The sequence below is a fragment of the Crocodylus siamensis genome, chromosome 10, assembly GCF_052110815.1.
Source record: "Crocodylus siamensis isolate JL-2025a chromosome 10, ASM5211081v1, whole genome shotgun sequence".
NCBI lineage: Eukaryota > Metazoa > Chordata > Crocodylia > Crocodylidae > Crocodylus > Crocodylus siamensis.
In genome coordinates, this window is record NC_143404.1 from 43,830,931 (window position 1) to 43,848,695 (window position 17,765).

The window sequence follows — 17,765 nt, forward strand, 5'->3', positions numbered from 1 at the left end:
AATGGAGGCCAGCACCTGTCAGCTGCCAGCCAGCCAGCCAATTTGAAAGGCATCACTGGTTGCTGGGCAGACTGGCAGAGCCTCTAGCCCCCTGCCAATCAGGTTGCCATTACTTAACAATAGGGCATAAGCCCCTCCTGCAGGTATGTGATCTCAGTCACGCAGGCAGAAGGAGCAGGTTTTCCCCATCCCTCAGGAATGTATCGAACTCAGGATACAATTCAGGGTTACCTAAAATAATTTTTTTTCAAAGCAAATCTCCCTCAGAAACCAAAATATGGGTAAATAGGCCATTTTTATTTCATAAAGTAATGAAAATAAATGCTAACTAAATTAAGGGTTCTCAGCCTATTTAGCCTCAAGGTACCTTTGGAAAATGTGAACTCTTACTTTTCACTCAGTTTTCACTACAAAAAAATAGAACTATTCTTTTGTTGCAAAGAACTTGGACTACAACAGGTCAGAGTGCTTTTCAAGCTGTGGATTCCTTTTCAACGTCTCTGGGTTTGCCCTGTGAATATTCTTTGCACACCCAACAGTACTAGCAATGTGTGGGACCCTACACCCTGGAAAGGAACTGAAGGCACCTTAGGGTTCACTAAATAGTTCAGGTTCATACGATCATAGCGCTGTGGTAGCCATGACGGCCCAAGGACTAAGCGAAACAGGATTTGCTTGGTTACGCTTTTCCTGGGACCAGTCTTATAGTCGGGAGAGTTTTTTAGCCAAGATTTTTAGGCAAAAGGAGTTTCCTCAGCTCCGGGAAATAACCAGACACAAACCAGGAAGTATCTGCTCTTGCCCAGACCAAAGCCAGGGCACCTTGTGCCTGTTTAATGGCTGGCAGCCATACAGCCCGCCCAATACACCTGGCCGCCTTGGTCGTGTTTCAGTGGACAAGCAGGGCAGGGCACCGCTGCGAACTCGGGACCGGTTCCCGAACCCCACCGCGCCTCACAGCTCGCGGCCCAGCGTCAGCCCCCTTCGGCGCTGCCAGAGGCGAGGGCGGAGCCAGCTACGCGGGCCGGTCCCTGCTCCTCCCCCTGCCTGTGCCCAGCAGGGCGGCAGCCGCGGCGCTTCCGCGTGCAGTCCCGGCCCCCAGGATGGCGCCTGAGGAGGCGGGCAGGCTCTACCGGGCGCCAGCGGCCCTGGCGCGGGAGGCGCACGTCTCCTCGCTGGCGCAGTACGAGGAGCTGTACCGCCGCTCTGTGGAGGAACCGCACGGTGAGTGCTCAGGAGCCGGGCTGGACGGCCCTTCACGCCTCCGCCGCAGTCCCTCGGAATGGTCCCGCTCCGTCGGGGCCTGCGCCGGGCCCTGGGACCCGCGCTAGTCGGGTCCCCCCGGTGCCAACGCTGCCCGGCCGGGGCTGGGGGCGTCAGACACGTGGGACCAGTAGAGGAGGAGCTCGGCCCGTATCAAAGCCACGCAAGCTGGAGCAGGGCCCGATTACGACCCAGGGCTGGCAAGTCGTCTTGCTCGCCCCGGCCCCGGCCCCGGCCCCGCCCTGCCCTTTGTAGGGCCGGAGCCTCGGGGCTGCGTCCCTCCGCCCTCTTGTTGCTGCTTGGGGAACTGGCGTTCGCCGGCGGGTAGCGCTCAGGACAGGGTCACTTTTTAATTAAAGGCAGGCTGGTTGCAAGGCAGAGGCTACCGATGCCTCTCTCTGCCTTTCCGAGTGCCTCGGGTCTGCAGTGTCCTGGCCAGACTTCAGCAGTAGGTGTTCTGCTAGGGTTGGGAGGCAGGCAGCCTCTTGTGTCTTCCACAGCTCTGTGTATACCCTGTCACAAATCCAAAGATTGCTTCCCACTCCGGCCTCTCACCTCCCCTCCTGCGTGTGAGTGTGGAAGAGGGAAAAGCCCCCTTCTATAAGACAAGGCTAAAACTGAAAAACCTTCCTTCCAAAAATGGTGATAATTTTCTCCTGTTTCTCTTTAATTAGCTCCTAAGTTTTTCTTTAATTAGCACCAAGTCCTTTTCCAGGAGTTTCAGGCAGTTTAGCACTAAAAAAAAAACTGCCATGGGAGGATTACCAAATAACAGTGCTTTCCACCTGCAGCTCTGGAAGGGCTTTGCAAAGGTGGGCGTGTGCTGTTTTTCTTGCTTTACTGAAAGAAACTCAGACTCAGATCACTACTGGCCTGTGGTTAGCAGTAGTGCTACTGCTGGTTTTATAAAAGCCTACTTAAGAAGGCACCTGTTATCCTAGAATCATAGAGACGTAGGACTGAAATGGACCTCCAGAGGTCATTTAGTCCAACCTCCTGCCCCAGGCATGATCATCCCTATCCAAACCATTCTATACAGTATGTAATCTGAGCTCTGCATAAGACTACTGTCAACCCTAATGTAACACAACCATGTCAGTGTTTAGAAGGCGAGAGTAGGCGATTACTGACCATCTTTACTATTCCAGCTGTGCCTTTGTTGCTCTCCTCAAAATGAAGGATAACATTGTGAGTGAGGAAATATATTAATTTTGGTACTGTTTCTGGTAGGGTCCATTGTGTGCAACAGAGGAGAAGTTGGAGTTTCTACTCCAAGGAATCCACTTACCTAGGCAGACAGGGATCTAAGCAGACTTTGATATGTATATATACTAAAATAACTAATAACTGTATATTTAAATGCTGAATTAATTCATCCAGTATGACATAATTATTTAGCAGTTTTACTATTTGAATCACAAAAAAGATGTCTTGTAGAGAGCCTGGAATGAGGAAAGGGTAAACATGAGCCTAGGAAGGGCTTGCTATGGGTAAAGTGCACCATGGAGGGAAACCTCTAGCTTCCGCTTTCTGCTCCCACCCCCAGGGGGGCATGGTTTAGCTTGCAGGACTGATTGAGCCTGTAGCTGGGAGAGATAGGTGGACCCTCTGCAGTGCGTGCAGAAGGGAGGCCAGCACAGTATAGTGGGGTGCAGGGGGAGGATGCACCTGCCATGTGGTATGGTGGAGGCCACATGGCACAACATGGTTTGGAAGGCATGGGGGCATTGGGCATGGTACAGCAGATAGAGCCACCATACGCCTACAGCTCCAGCCACTCAGAAGTTGGACAGCCCTGTTGTAAGTAAAACGGTGGGCATCATGGACAGATATAACCCATTTTGCAGTAGGTGGTGGAAATCTTTGTTTTGAGGAGGCATTTGGTAGAAGTAGGCTGTCTGGAAGTCATTCTCCTCTGTCTCCGCATATTTTGGTCCTGTGCTTTCAGAATTATTCTTGGAAGTAATTTGTGCTCTGCCTGATGCATTTATGTCCAAATGCAAATTACTCTCTTGCTGCTACACTGAACATCAGGTAATGTGTTTTGAATCAGAACTGTGCTTACTGCATCAAACACTCTCACTCTGTAAGCACTTTGTGTTCACAAGAGTGTAAATGAGGGTAGACATGATACAGATCATATTAACCAATCCCTTTTTTATGAGCATCCAGTTAACTCTTTCTAAATACTCTTATGGGAGTGGTGAGTTTTCCAAGAATTACTGTGGATGACTTGAAGTATTTTAGAATTGGACAGTGGAAAACTGCTTAAAAAGGGCATGGTTTTACTTTGGAAAAGGTGAGGGTGAAGAGTACAGCTGGAAATCAGTCTCTTGAACATCAAAATAAATTGCAAATGTATAACTCAAAAGATTATGCCTGAATTCTGGTAGAAGATTAAACATTTTCTTATGCCTGAAAAATACAATTGACGGCTGCACTACCAAGTTCTGTCATCCCAGTGGAACTGGTTTTGCTCACTCCCATGCAACCAAAGGTGTTACAGGGGCGCTCTGTTAAATCCTTTAAATAAACCTTGCAAATGTTTCCTGAAAGAAATTTGGGAGTATATATATGCCACTTTTACTGAACTGTATCTCAGTTTTTGTGTGTCAATATACACCAGTCAGTTTTGTAATAGAGTGTTAAATATTTCTGAATCATTCTTTCTCTGTAGCTTAAAGTTTGAATGTGTTGTTTTTGCAGAATTTTGGGGTGATATTGCTAAGGAATTTTACTGGAAAAGCCATCACTCTGGACCATTTCTGCAATACAACTTTGATGTGACAAAAGGGAAGATTTTTGTTGAATGGATGAAAGGGTCTACAACCAACATATGCTACAATCTGTTGGATAGAAATGTCAATGAAAAGAAACTTGGGGACAAAATTGCTTTTTACTGGTAAAGTTTTGTGTTTACTTCTATATACTTGCATATTATAGCAGTGGTAAAGTATATAACTCTTTCTAGTGAGGGAGATCTACAATATAGTGACCTGAGAGGTAAATGGGAGAGCGTTGTTTTAGAAGGTGGTTATGAAATCTGTACTTTACAACTTGGAGATAAATACGTTCTAAACAAAATGGTGAAATACCCTAAAACAGGTTTGTCCAACATACGGTCCGTAGGCCGCCATGTGGCCCACCAAGCCACTTTCTAAGGCCTGAGGTGCTGCAACAGGAAACAAAAGTAAACACTGTTTACTTTTGTTCCCACCTCTTGTGCCTTCCCCAGCCCCTCAGCAGCTTCCTAATGGCTGCTGAAGGGTTGTGGAAGGGACAAGGTTCCCAGACCTACCATGTCAGCTTGACGTTGCCAATGCGGTGCAGCTCCTCCCCTCCCCCCTCATTTCACGGTGTCCCTTCCAAGCCCCGCCCCTCCCTTCCTCATTTGCATGCCGACCCTGCCCTGCGACTGTCCCTGCTGGCTGCGCGGGCTGGAATAGGTCGCGGTGCAGCAGATGGACGGGCGTGGATATTGACTTGGAGGGATGCTGCGGCTGGGCCTGCGGGAGATGCTGCTGCTGCTGTCGGGGCAGGAAGCCGGCACTGCTTCTGCATCCCCTCACACCCGCAAACGTCGCCCTGGGGGTGGTGAGTCGCGGGCCCTGGGGAGGGAGGGAGCCCTGCCAGTCAGGCTTGGGCTGCCCTGGGGGAGAGGGAGCAGGGGGGTGTCCCTGCATGTCCCGCACCGCCCTGTAGAGTCCTCACATGTACCCCGGCTGCTGAGCCCAGGCGCACAGGTGTGGGAGCATCCTTGAGGCTGCCCAGGTGGCAGGGATAACATGGCGGGGTCAGGTGGTGCCCCTTGACCCCTGCGCCCCCAGGCCATGGCTGAACTGGACAGGCCGCATGAGCGTTTGCTCCTGCCAGTCCACTGGGTGATAAAAAGTTCATGATCTGCCCCACATTCAAAAAGGTTGGACACCCCTGCCCTAAAACACATAATGGCAGACCTAATGGTAGACCCATTAGCTACCTCTGCTGAAGTTTGTCCAACTGGTAGTATGCAGGTTACATGTAGCCCATGAAGGTTATTGTGTAACCTACAGGCTCCTGAAGCCACAGCTACCACTTCCATTTTGCTGGGGAGGATCCAGGTGGGACGAGGGGAAGATGTGTACTGCCTGGGGAGTTGCAAGGGCCTCATGCCACTGGTACAGCAGGGATGGATTTTGCAGGAGGTGTGGGGGGGGCATGGAGAGAGAGCTTCCCTCACAGTGTGTGGTCCATGCAATACATAGCCTAGGAGCTGCACACCTTGCCATGTGTGGCCCCACAGGGGAGGGGGAAGGTGGAGAGCCCTGTATTAGATCACAGAGCTGTAGATAGGGTGACCATAAGGAAATCTGGGACACTGCCCTGGGACAATCCCAGATTTGAAGGCTGGTTCCAGATTGTTGGTGAAAATGTAAAATCAACATCCCAGTGGGCAAGGGTCACCCTAGCTATAGGACCACTTCCATCAATAGTTCACTGTTAAAAATTTTCAGATGGCAGCTGAAAGGCAAACCTGTTTTGTAAAAGTTTTTCCATCCCCAATTTCAAGAACTGCATTAAAAACCAAAGTCAAAAATGACTCTGCTGTTTGTATAGTAGAGCTTCCAGCATAAAACCTGACCTATCAAGACTGCCCATCATCCACTTGTGGCAGCAGGCTGGGATTGAAAAGTATGATAGAAGGGAAATATCAGGATTTGCTGTATATTGGGACCAAGGGGCCATGAGAGGAGCCATGGACTTGGGATAGTTTTGGCATGCTAATTTGGCATTCAGAGAGGGTCCTTACAGAGCTGAGATCAACTGTGAGATCAACAGTGTCTGCTGGCTCTCTTCTCATCTCCAGAAAACCAGGTGTGTTTCTGGCATTCTTGACACTAATGAATCATCATTTTTAAAGAGGAGAAGCAGATATAGTAACACATTCTGGCAACCTTTTAATGCTTAAAAAAAAAAAAAAAGATATTTACAATCAGTGGATTTGCTCTTTCTGAATCTGGAGTAAATATGAAGTGTTGAATCAAAGAAGAGCAAATTAGGGTGAACTGTAGAGGAAAACCATCTAGATCGGGGGTTCCCAAATTTTTATGCCGTGGCCTGGGAAACTGGCCTGGAAGTGGCCGCGGCCCAGCAAACCACAGCCTAGCAGTTGCAGCCAACTGGCTGGAATTTCTGGCCAGAACACCGGTAAGGATACCCTCACCCCCAGGGTAGCAGGGAGGGGTAGGCCAAACCCTGTGCTGCTGTGGGCCCTGCAGAAGGGTCTCTACCTGGCTCTGGGGGGGCCGCGGTTTGCTGGTCCATGGCTACTTCTGGTCCGGCAGCTGACCCGCTGTGGCCCAGCACTGGGCCGCAGCCTAAGGATTGAGAACCCCTGATCTAGATAATTTCTACTGTTTCTACTTCAGCTGATAACTAGAGTGCTTAAGCTTCAGATCCTATAGTCACTCAAACATCTTTCTGCTTCGTGCCCTGCCCTGGGTTCCTGTTCCCCACCTGGGCTGGGCTGGGCAGCCTCTGCCCCTGCCCCTGCCTCTGCTTCACTCCTTCCCTCACCATGGGGGCTTTGATCTGCCTCCCCATACCCCTCCCCTCCCCATACTTATGGGCTGGATGCTGCTCTCAAAGCTGCTGGGCTGCATTCCTGGCTGTATGCACGCATGCATCATTTATTGGCTATGATCGGCCAAAAAAAGCTGATTGCTAATACTGTTAATTTTTCTGTTATCAGTGCCAATCCGATATGCAGTGGATATATTGGTGCACCTTTAGTGGTTAGTTCTCTATTACAAACCTCTTTGTGCTCTCTTTGGGTTAAACATTGCATCAGGTGTTGCTATAAACATTAGAAGTAGGAATTTCAAAAATATTTAATGTTGACCAAATTCCTTTCTCATTGTATTACCTATAATACTTTTCTGTTGACTTTATGTGGGGTAGAGTTGACCAATGCTATGTGCTTTTCAGGTTCATGTTCTTCTCAGAAAATCCCTCAACAGTTTTAACACAAAAACAGGATGGACATATTTGCCCAGGAGACTGGGAAGAACATATTCTTGTTAGAGAACATTGTTGCATTGTATTTGAGGTAAAAGCTTTCAACATGAGAGACTTCCCATACTTGAGAACTTACATGCTAGCCAGGCTTAATAGGTGCCCCAGTAAAAATGCTGTTGTTTAAAACAATATTTGAATTGAACACCACCCTTGGAGTAACATATCTATGTGTATTGTTCATAATTGCTAATATATATACATATCAGTTAACTTGAATTCCGCTTTAGTGTTGACAGATCCTTGATGGGTTACTTGCCCATGGACTCTTTCCATGTTATAAATATCTGGTTTTGACCCTGGTCAGAATTCCTTTGGATTGAAATGCAGTTGTTCTGAGAGGCATTTTTAGATGAGCTTTCTTTGCCTGCTTGTAAAATGTGCCTTCACTTTTGTTACTTCTGGACCACAAAGCTAAAGTCTTCAATCTAGTACCTTCAATCTATTATGCCTGTTTGTAAACTTACTGCTAACTGGACTTGAAAAATCTACTTGCTCATGGTAAATAGTAACCTGTCCTGGGTTACTACCCTTCTTGATTTCTGGAGATTCTAAGCTTTTATTTAGAAATATGTGGTCTGTAGTGGGATTTTTCAGAAGTGCCTACTTTTTGTAAAGGTTATTGAGGCCCCTTGGATATAAAGGAAATCTCGTAAATATGAACCAAGTGCACTGATGCAGTATATTCTTCTTGGGCCTGCAGAGATGGTGATGTGTGTTGTCTGTTGCTTAGTAGATTTAGCATTAAGAGTGTTCAAGAACACAGTTGCTATCTGGAAACTTTTAGACAATCATGAAAATGTCAACTTTGGGGTATTCTTATGTCTTTTAACATCTCTGAATTGTAGCAAAGGCATTAAATCTGTTCATTGGAAAGGCTGACTTAAATTATCTGGAGTCTTGGGAACAGTAGATTACTTGAAGCACATTGCCACTACTTTTGCATCAATAGGGAGGCTCTGGGGTGGGGAGTAGGACACAAAGGAAAAATTCTTCTGTTCCTCAGGCAGAGGAACAGAAGAGGGATGTGGTGGAAAGTGATTTCCAAACTTGTTAGACTTACAAGGTTATGCATACAGGGGGGAAACTCCCTGTCATGCACCAAGCCTTGAAATGTTAGTGAAGCCAAAGCAGTCATGTTAAAGCCTGCTGGAGACAGACATCTTGAGAGGGGTCACTGAGGAACAGGGATCTGGGTTTTCTGTTTCCCATGGAAAAACAGAGAAAAGCATGGATTTTCTCCTCTACCCAAGGAAATGTGAACTTCTCATTTTAATGGAGAAATACACAGATTTTGAAGTTTTGCAAAGAGCTCTCTGCAGGCTAGCTGTTACCAGATTTGCCCGCTACTTTGGGGTGTGCTCATTTATTAGGGCTAGGGTCTTGGTAATTTTATCAATGTGCTGCTTGTGTTACTTGTGTTTTTATATGGAGCTGTATCTCTCCCTTCTGCAAGCCCTCACCCCCAATGGAGCTATCTTGCAGGATTCAGTTCAGTGGGGCTGGGTTCCTCCAGTCCCCAAATCAGTCATACACACAAACACACAGATTAACATGACACGCCTGACCTGGCCGGGTTGATCAGCATGGACAGGCTGACACCCTCATATGCCAAGAATCAGTTCATCAGAGCAACAATAAACTACAGGGAGACACAAGCACACAGTTAAACGGAATACCTTTGAATCTGGCTGGGTGTCCAGATGACACCCTCATGGGCCAGCATTCAGTTCATTAGGGCACGTCTGAGCCAAACTGGGTCAATCAGCCTGTACAAGCTGATCCCCTTATGTGTTTTGAACTCAGCACATCCCAATCTTTTAGTCTCTTGATGAGCAGACCCCACAGTATTTCTGGGCTTCACAGGGATCTTTAGCTTAGGTAAGAGGGGCGTTGCTACAGAGCAAGTGGGGAAAGAGAAGTAAAGAAGGCAAAATATACCCAGTTACCACCAGTTTGACTATAAAAGTTATTTATTGCTAAGTAGATGAAATATATATTGAAACTAGTAGTGATAGACATGCAAAGGAAAAACAAACACAAACAGTCACAGTATACCCTGGTTTCACTAAGTATTTGGGGAAACTTAGCTCAAGCTTAACTAATACATTTCAAGTTCAGAAATCTATGCCTAGAGGGAGAGAAGAGAAAAGAGAGAGAGAGCTGGGATCTCACCAGTCCAAGGCACTCGGGTTGCAAAGCTGACAGGTTAAAGTTTTCAGCACGATCCTTGAAGGGAGATGATCTTCCTCCTGCAGCCTCTCCAGAAGAGAGCGAGTGGTGTCAGCACACACACTGCTGCTTCTTTTACAGATTTTTATACCCCCGGTTCAGCTTCTTTCAAGCATTCTCAATATTATAAATCAAATTGTCTTTTCTATTGACAAGGGGTTATCTGGGTGGAACATCTCAGAAACTTGATTGATACTCAGGAAACATCTACTTGGGAGCCAGCTTGACTTTCTTATGGATAGCAGATATACTTGATGGGATATCTCTTGGTGTCTTCAGAAACAATAGATTGCAGCATCAGGGTTTTTGGATTTTTACTTGCTGTGAACAAGCCTCAGCTTAGCATGACTTTTCCAGATCTTATTATAGTCTTTTAACAGACTTAAGGCGATTATTGGAGTGTTCATAACCTGTTGTGGAGAGAACTTCTACCAGTCGTCTCGGGAAAAGAATGACAACACTTGTGGACAGGGCTCCAACGGGCTGGACGCTGTGATGAACCCTGTACCATTGTTCAAATGTTGCCCATACCCCCTCTGACTCGGTCTCTTGCCTCAGCATTCCCTAACCTGGCAACCGAGTTGTAGCCAATTAAGTTTACATAGGCCTCCCATAGTGGGACTGGGGAATATATGGCCCGAGATGCCCAATAAACTTACTTTTGCTTAGAGGTGTGTGGGGGGGGGGAAAGTCCTTTGTAAATCCAGATTAGAACTGGTCTGATAAATGCTGAGCTGGGTGTGGGGGTTGATTAGCATTTGGAACACAGCTTCCCCATCATACAGTGCTTCCCTGCTTTGCTGATCCCAGAATTCACTGCAGTCTCTGCTTCAGGTTTTCTGTTCTCCATCTCTCATGTAAATGAATGGTCATCTGGTCCCATCTCAGATGCAAATGAGACCTAGGACAATTGTTTCACTTTTGTCACCCTTAACTGGAGGGATTTAGGTGTGTCTCTCACTGCATCTTAATCAGCTTCTGTTTGGGGGGGGGGGCAATTCTTTGTGAGTCAGACAGTCTTTGTTCTGTGTCAGTGTTCCCCAAGAACATGGAGCTGACAGGTAACATAGCAGAGGCACCATGTGTATGTATATGAACATGGCTGCCAGGCCGCCTGGAGAGGTTCCGTACATAAGAGGGGGTTGGGGAGGATTGTGGCCTCTATAGGGAGGGAGGGAGTTGGGCAGGGCTAGGACTGGAGCAGGGGCTGCAGCCCAGCTGAGTAGTGCATGGGGCTTGGGGCTGCAGTGAACAATGACAGGGCCCTAGCAGAGAGCGAGATGGAGCTGTAGGGGGTGGGGCTGGCTCCCTACTGCTGTGCTCACTCCTGGGGGACAGGGGAGAGCCGTGCCCCCCCAGATCTGTGAGCAGGGTGGTCTCAGGCCGCCTGCTGTGGGTTTGGGCTCCTGACCTGTTGCCCTCCTCTGGGGCCTCTGCACCCCTTCTATCTGTTAGAGAAAGAGAGAGTGAAAAAGGAATTATTAAAGCAAGTGAGGCAGTAAGTTAAATTGGCTAAAAAGTTAAATGGCAAGTTGTCTTCCTAACTGTAACATATTGATGTTAACTACAGTAGCCGGTGAACACACAGAACTTTATTATTTTTACATGGAAGGGAAGTGGGGTGGCTGTGATATCTCTGGCACTCTCTAATAGTTTGAAAGAGATTGAAAAATGACTTGGGGCTCTGCAACATTGATTGTGGAAGTATTGAACAGTTGGGTGTCTGGCCCCTGGAAGGAAACCTAAACTCCCAAGTGAGGTATCTAGTCACCTCCAGAATGCATGGAGAAAATTAGGCACATAAAGATGGGCACTTGAGTGGTGAGTCAAAGTCAGTATGCTCAGCAAGCTGTTGCCTAGAACTGTCAATGGTAAAAGGACAGAAGGATATCTTCAGCCCTGTTCATTATCAGGGCTTCAGCTTCTTTCTCCACTCAGGATTCATGGTCCAAAATCATTTCCTGAAGATATGTGCCATACCTCTTTCTTTTAAAAACTGAGCAGTGGTCACACTTTTCTTGTTTTAAAAAAAAAAAATTAAAAAAATCAGCTGGAGCAAGAGGTGCTGATGCTCCCCCCCCGCCAAAGTATGGGACATCAAGATTGAATTCCCTGTTCTGCTTGATGGGGTTCAAACTCCTACACATCCTCCCACCCAAAATAAGTGTCTTCATCACCAGACTGTACAGTAGTGTGATGTGGGAGCCAGGGCCGGATTAATGCATAAGGAAAGTAGGCACATGCCTAGGGCCATGAGATGTGGGAGGTCCCAATCCTTCCTTCTGCGGCAGCAGCGCAAATGGCCCTATCCACTTCCCTTCCCTTCCCTGCCCTTGGGAGTGGTTTTACTCCTTTTTATTGAAGCTGAATTTTTGAGCAGGCACTCAAAACCTTTAAATGAAAGCTTAAGTTTTGCAGAACCTGCCTACCATGGGACCAGAAGACATGGACTTAGTACCAGTGTTCTATAGGCTAGGGACAGAAATTACACACAGACTGGTTTAAGTGATCAGAAACCAGTTTAAACCTGTAACAGAACAGAAGTTCAGTACACTTAAACCACTTTCAAAATGGCCGAAACTGGTTTAAGATGAACCTGGTTGGATGTAGTATCAGGCTTAACTGTTTTAGGTTAGTTTATGGTTGCTTTATGGAATTTCTATTCCAGACCCCCTTCCAGTTTGAGTTAACTCTCAGTCCACCGCTATCTCAGGATGCTTGGTAGCCTTGGGCTGTGCCATCTGCTCCAGCGGAGCAGGGTTGGCCCCATCCCTCCACTCCCTAGCTGGAGCACTGTCACTGCTCTGACTGGCTGATAAGGGAGTGGGGGGAAAACCTGGAATTGGACTACATCTGGGGTCTGCCTGGCAGTGGGGGGGGCAACCTCTCTCGGGCTTTCCCCCAGGCTTTTCCCTTTTGTCCCAGCTGGGGTCTGGTGTTGGCCAGGGAGGGGATTTAAACCTCCCCCTCCCCCTCAGCCTGCTGGACTGAGGTAGGGCCTGACCATGCCCATACTCTTGCGGGGGGCAGGGAGAGGGGACTTCCCTCCCATCTTCCGTCCCATAACTTTCTCAGTGGCTCTCAGGCTGGGAGGTGTACTTTAGCACCCCCCCACCCCCAGCTTCTGGCATGTACCATTGCAGGCATGTGGATGCATGTCTGGAATCAAAAGTAAATGCTCACTTGCTTATTGGCTCAATCTATGCAGCTTAGACTAACCTGCAAAGATTGAATCGATTCAGCCTTGGTATTTTTGGCTGTCTATACTTAGCCCCTCTCTGGAATTTGAGAATTCTCTGTATTTCTAGATCCAGGATGTAATTCTATATGTTTTGTAATGTAGGCATGGACATTTTTGCTGTAAACTTGTCTTCACCCTTTCACTGTTTACATGGCCTTAAGTATAGTTAGTATCTCTCCAGTCCTATTCTACTCATCATGTAAAGTCTGATCGGTAAAGTGTTGTGGTGCTGTCGCAGTGACAACTCTCCAGACAAGGAATAAAAAATGTCTCTGATCTTTGAAGATGGTTTTAATTACATGGAAGAATGCTTAGTTAGTTCTTTTCACAGTGCCTCTTGTGATCTCTTCCTGAAATTTTGTAGAGGTCTAGAACACAGATTGTGACTGACATGTCAAGACCAAATATCTGTTATATCATTTCATACTAATTTGAGCTTATTTTTTAAGCTGTCAGTGATCTTGTTCTTCAGGTGAGAGGTAGCCTGGGGAGATATTAACCAGTATTTTCTTTTGGAAAGACAATGGCGTTGGAGATTCTAGTGGGATAGTTTAGAGCTCGGCGAGAAGCTCTCCAAATGGAAGGGAATGCTTTAAGATGAATTTATGACTCTTGTCTAGAAGGAAAAAGCAAAGAAGAAGAAATGTAGACATCTTTATAAATGTTAAGTAGGTTTAGAAGGTTGTAGCCATAATGTTCTAGGGAATGTACAAGGAGCAAGGGTGGGTTTTTTTTATAATATCTTTTATTGGACCAGCTGAATACTTGAGAGAGACTTGTGCCCAAAACTTATCTAAATTCTCCCAGCTGTTCAGTGAGTCCAATAAAAAATATTGCCACAAAACCCCTTTCTGCCTAGGGGGCACAGTGCCGGGATCAAGCCCACCCCTGAGTGGTGGCAATGTTGCCCCCAGGCTGGTGGGTGTGCTTCAGGAAGGGGGTCAGCCAGACGTGAGGCACCCCCAGAGAGGCACTTGAAGCCTGGAAGATCGTCGGGTGCAGTGAGATGGGTGGCTCAGCACAGGAGCACCCCCTGCTGGCATGGCACAGGGGGTAGCCACCAAGGAGGAGCGTATCTGCTTGGCTCAAGCTTGTAGTGAAGCAGTGAGGAGAGCCAAAGTGGAAATGGGGCGTAGGCTGGCAGCCAAAGTTAAAGAATGATTTGTTGTTATCCTTGAATACATAAAAAGCAAAAAGAAAGTGCAGGGTAAAATAGGGCCCCTTCAGGATGGACTCGGGCAACTGGTAATGGATAGGATGTTCAAAGCTGAGCTCCTAAATGATTTCTTTGCATATGTGTTCCTGGATACAGATACATGGATGCATCCCAATGGGACTTTAGGTAAGTGCAAGATAGTTACCAACCCACCAACTGTTAGCGCCGACCTAGTTAAGGGGCACTTGGAGGGACTGGATGTATTTAAGTCAACAGACCCTGATGATCTTCATCCTAGGGTACTTAAGAAGTTAGCTGGAGTCATAGCAGAACCACTGGCACAACTGTTTGCACACTTCTGGCGCTCAGGACAGGTTCCGGAGGTCTGGAAAAGGGCCAATGTGGTCCTTATTTTCAAGAAGGGGAGGAAGGAGGAATCGGGTAACTATAGGCTGGTTAGCCTCACCTCTATCCTTGGCAAGACCTTTGAGAAAATTGTAAAGGATCCCATTTGTGAGGGACCAGCACGTAAAGTAATGCTAAGAGGCAACCAGCATGGGTTTATAGCAGGCAGATCCTGCCTGACTAACTTGGTTTCTTTTTACAACCGTAATAGCTCAGTTTCTACCTGGAGAAATGTAGGCAGCAGAGTCCCCTACGGCTCTGTCCTAGGACTGGTACTGTTCAATATCTTCATTAGTGACTTCAGTGAGGGAGTAGAAAGTACTCTGTCCAAGTTTGCAGACGACATCAAACTATGGGGGGAGGTAAACAAACGAGAGGGCAGGGAGTGAATCCAGGTGGATTTGGACAGGCTGGGGAAGTGGGCAGAACAGAATAGGATTTGATTTAACAAAAATAAGTGCCATGTGTTGCACCTAGGGAGGAAGAATCATCAACACTCCTGTAGCCTAGGAGATACCATTCTAAGTAGCACAACTGCAGAAAAGGATCTCAGCATCGTAGTCGACTCCAAAACGAACATGAGTCACCGATGTGATGATGTAATAAGTAAAGCTAACCACACTCTTTCTTGCATAAGTAGGTGCATCACAGGCAGGTCTAGGGAGATGATACTTCCCCTCCATGCAGCGTTGGTAAACCTGCAGCTGGAGTACTGTGTTCAGTATTCGGTGCTGCACTTCAGGAGGGCTCTAGATAATCTGGAAAGGGTTTAGAGCAGGGCCACCCATCTGGTTAAAGGCTGACAAGAAAAACCCTATGAGGACCGATTGAGGGACCTGACTCTCTTCAGCCTCTGCAAGAGAAGGCTGAGAGGTGATCTTGTGACTGTCTCCACGGTCATCGGGGGAGACAGGAGGAAATGGGGGATACAGTGTTTACCAGGGCACCCATCAAGGTAACTAGAAACAATGGCTACAAACTGAAGGAGAGGAAATTTAGATTGGACATGAGGAAAAAATTATTTACAGTGAGGGTTGCCAAAATATGGAATATGCTTCCAAGGGAGGCGGTGCTGTCCCTTTCCTCGGAAGTATTTAAGAGGAGTTTGGACAAACACCTGACTGGGATCATCTGAACCCACCACTCTTTCCTGCCCAGGGCAGAGGGTTGGACTCAATCTAATTAGATCTCTTCCGACCCTAAAATCTATGAATCTATGAAACATGGCCAGATCATCTCACAACAGTAAGGTTACACATTTCAAAGGCAGGATAATTGTGCAGTTCTTCAGCACCCTTTTCAGGGAGCATTTATTGAAGTGGATGAAATGCACATTTTCTTGCATATAACACTCTCCCAACTAAGATGAGGGTAACCAACATGGGTTCATTAGAGGCAGGTCCTGTCAGACCAACCTGGTGGCCTTCTATGACCAGGTCACCAAATTCTTAGATGCAGGTGTAGCAGTAGACATAGTCTTTCTGAACTTGTAAGAAGGCCTTTCACACTCTCACTCCATTCTCATTAAAAAAACTACCACGAGCTGATCACCTTCACCATCCGCCGTAAAGCTGGCAAGTCAGTCAGCAACACAGAAGTCCTTGACTTCAGAAAAGCCGACTTTAACAAGCTCAAGAGGCTTGTCGGTCAGGCCCTCAGGGACCATGACCCCAGGGAGATCGGAGTTCAAGAAGAGTAGTTGCTTCTCAAGGAAGCGATCCTCAATGCACAAACTAAATCTATTCCAACACGGAGGAAAGGCAGCAAGAAGGCACAGCAGCCCTCCTGGCTCTCTAGGGACCTAGCGGACCTCCTGCGGCTAAAAAGGAAAGCCTACAAAGGACGGAGGACGGGATTCACCTCCAAGGAGAATTATTCTGCACTGGTCCGGTCCTGCAGGGAGCAAACCAGGAAAGCCAAGGCTGCAACTGAACTCCAACTAGCTTCAAGCATCAAGGACAACAAAAAGTCCTTTTTCAGATATGTGGGCAGCTGGAGGAAAAGCAAGGGCAATGTTGGACCCCTGCTAAACCAGATGGGGCAACTGACAACTGATGCCCAGGAAGAAGCCAACCTATTAAATAGGTACTTTGCGTCAGTCTTTCATCAGTCCCATGGGATGCCCATGCCTGCTATGGGACAGGGAGATCCGGGTGATGGGGATCCCCTACCCTCCATAAATGCTGACCTCGTGAAGGAACACCTTGAGAAGCTGGATACCTTCAAGTCAGCCAGCCCTGACAATCTGCACCCCAGGGTACTCAAGGAGCTGGCGAGCTTCATAGCCCAGCCCCTGGCACGGATCTTTGAAAACTCCTGGCACTCTGGTGTAGTGCCCGAAGACTGGAAGAAGGCCAATGTGGTGTCGATCTTCAAGAAAGGGAGGAGAGTGGATCCGGCTAACTACAGGCCCATTAGCCTGACTTCTCTCCTGGGGAAGATCTTAGAAAAGTTTATTAAGGAGGCCATCCTTGATGGACTGGCCCAGGCTAACACTCTAAGGGACAGCCAGCATGGGTTTGTTGCGGGTAGGTCTTGTTTGACCAATCTCATTTCCTTCTATGACCAGGTGACCTATCACCTGGACAAGGGAGAAGAGATTGATGTCATATATCTTGACTTCAAAAAAGCCTTTGATCTGGTATCCCACGATCACCTCTTGGCCAAACTGGCCAGTTGTGGCCTTGGCTCCACCACGATCCGCTGGCTGGGAAACTGGCTCTGTGGTCAGACCCAGAGGGTTGTAATCGATGGCAGTCACTCATTGTGGTGCCCTGTGACCAGTGGGGTCCCTCAAGGCTCTGTCCTGGGACCCATCCTGTTCAACATCTTCATGAATGATGTGGACATTGGAGTCAGGAGTGGACTGGCCAAGTTCGCCGATGACACCAAACATTGGGGCAAAGCATCCACACCAGAAGATAGGCGGGTGATCCAGGCTGATCTGGACAAGCTCAGCAAATGGGCAGATGAGAACCTGATGGTGTTTAACACCGAAAAATGCAAGGTTCTCCACCTTGGGAGGAAAAACCTGCAGCATCCTTATAGGTCCGGATAGCACTACAGAAGAAAGAGGCTTGGGGGTCATCATTGACCACAAGATGAACATGAGCCTCCAATGCAATGCTGCGGCTAGTAAAGCGACCAAAACGCTGGCTTGCATCCATAGATGCTTCTCGAGCAAATCCCGAGACGTCATTCTCCCCTTGTACTCGGCCTTGGTGAGGCCGCAGCTGGAGTACTGCGTCCAGTTTTGGGCTCCACAATTCAAAAAGGATGTGGAGAAGCTTGAGAGAGTCCAGAGGAGAGCCACGCGCATGATCAGAGGTCAGGAAAACAGATCTTACAATGACAGGCTGAGAGCCATGGGACTCTTTAGCCTGGAAAAGCGTAGGCTCAGGGGTGATCTGATGG

At 47.6% G+C, this 17,765-nt stretch overlaps 1 protein-coding gene across 2 annotated transcripts in view; it reads left to right on the forward strand.

Annotated features, from left to right (window-relative positions):
- The first annotated feature begins 684 nt into the window (after nucleotides 1-684).
- The window catches only part of ACSS2 (acyl-CoA synthetase short chain family member 2), a 114,102-nt gene continuing 97,021 nt past the window's right edge, over nucleotides 685-17,765 (forward strand). For both annotated transcript variants that reach the window (XM_090064263.1, XM_090064264.1), the window contains exons 1-2: nucleotides 685-1,224; nucleotides 3,970-4,165. In XM_090064263.1, coding sequence (XP_089920389.1) covers nucleotides 837-1,224; nucleotides 3,970-4,165 — 584 coding nt within the window. In that variant the 5' untranslated portion in view covers nucleotides 685-836. The remainder of the gene's footprint in view (nucleotides 1,225-3,969; nucleotides 4,166-17,765) is intronic.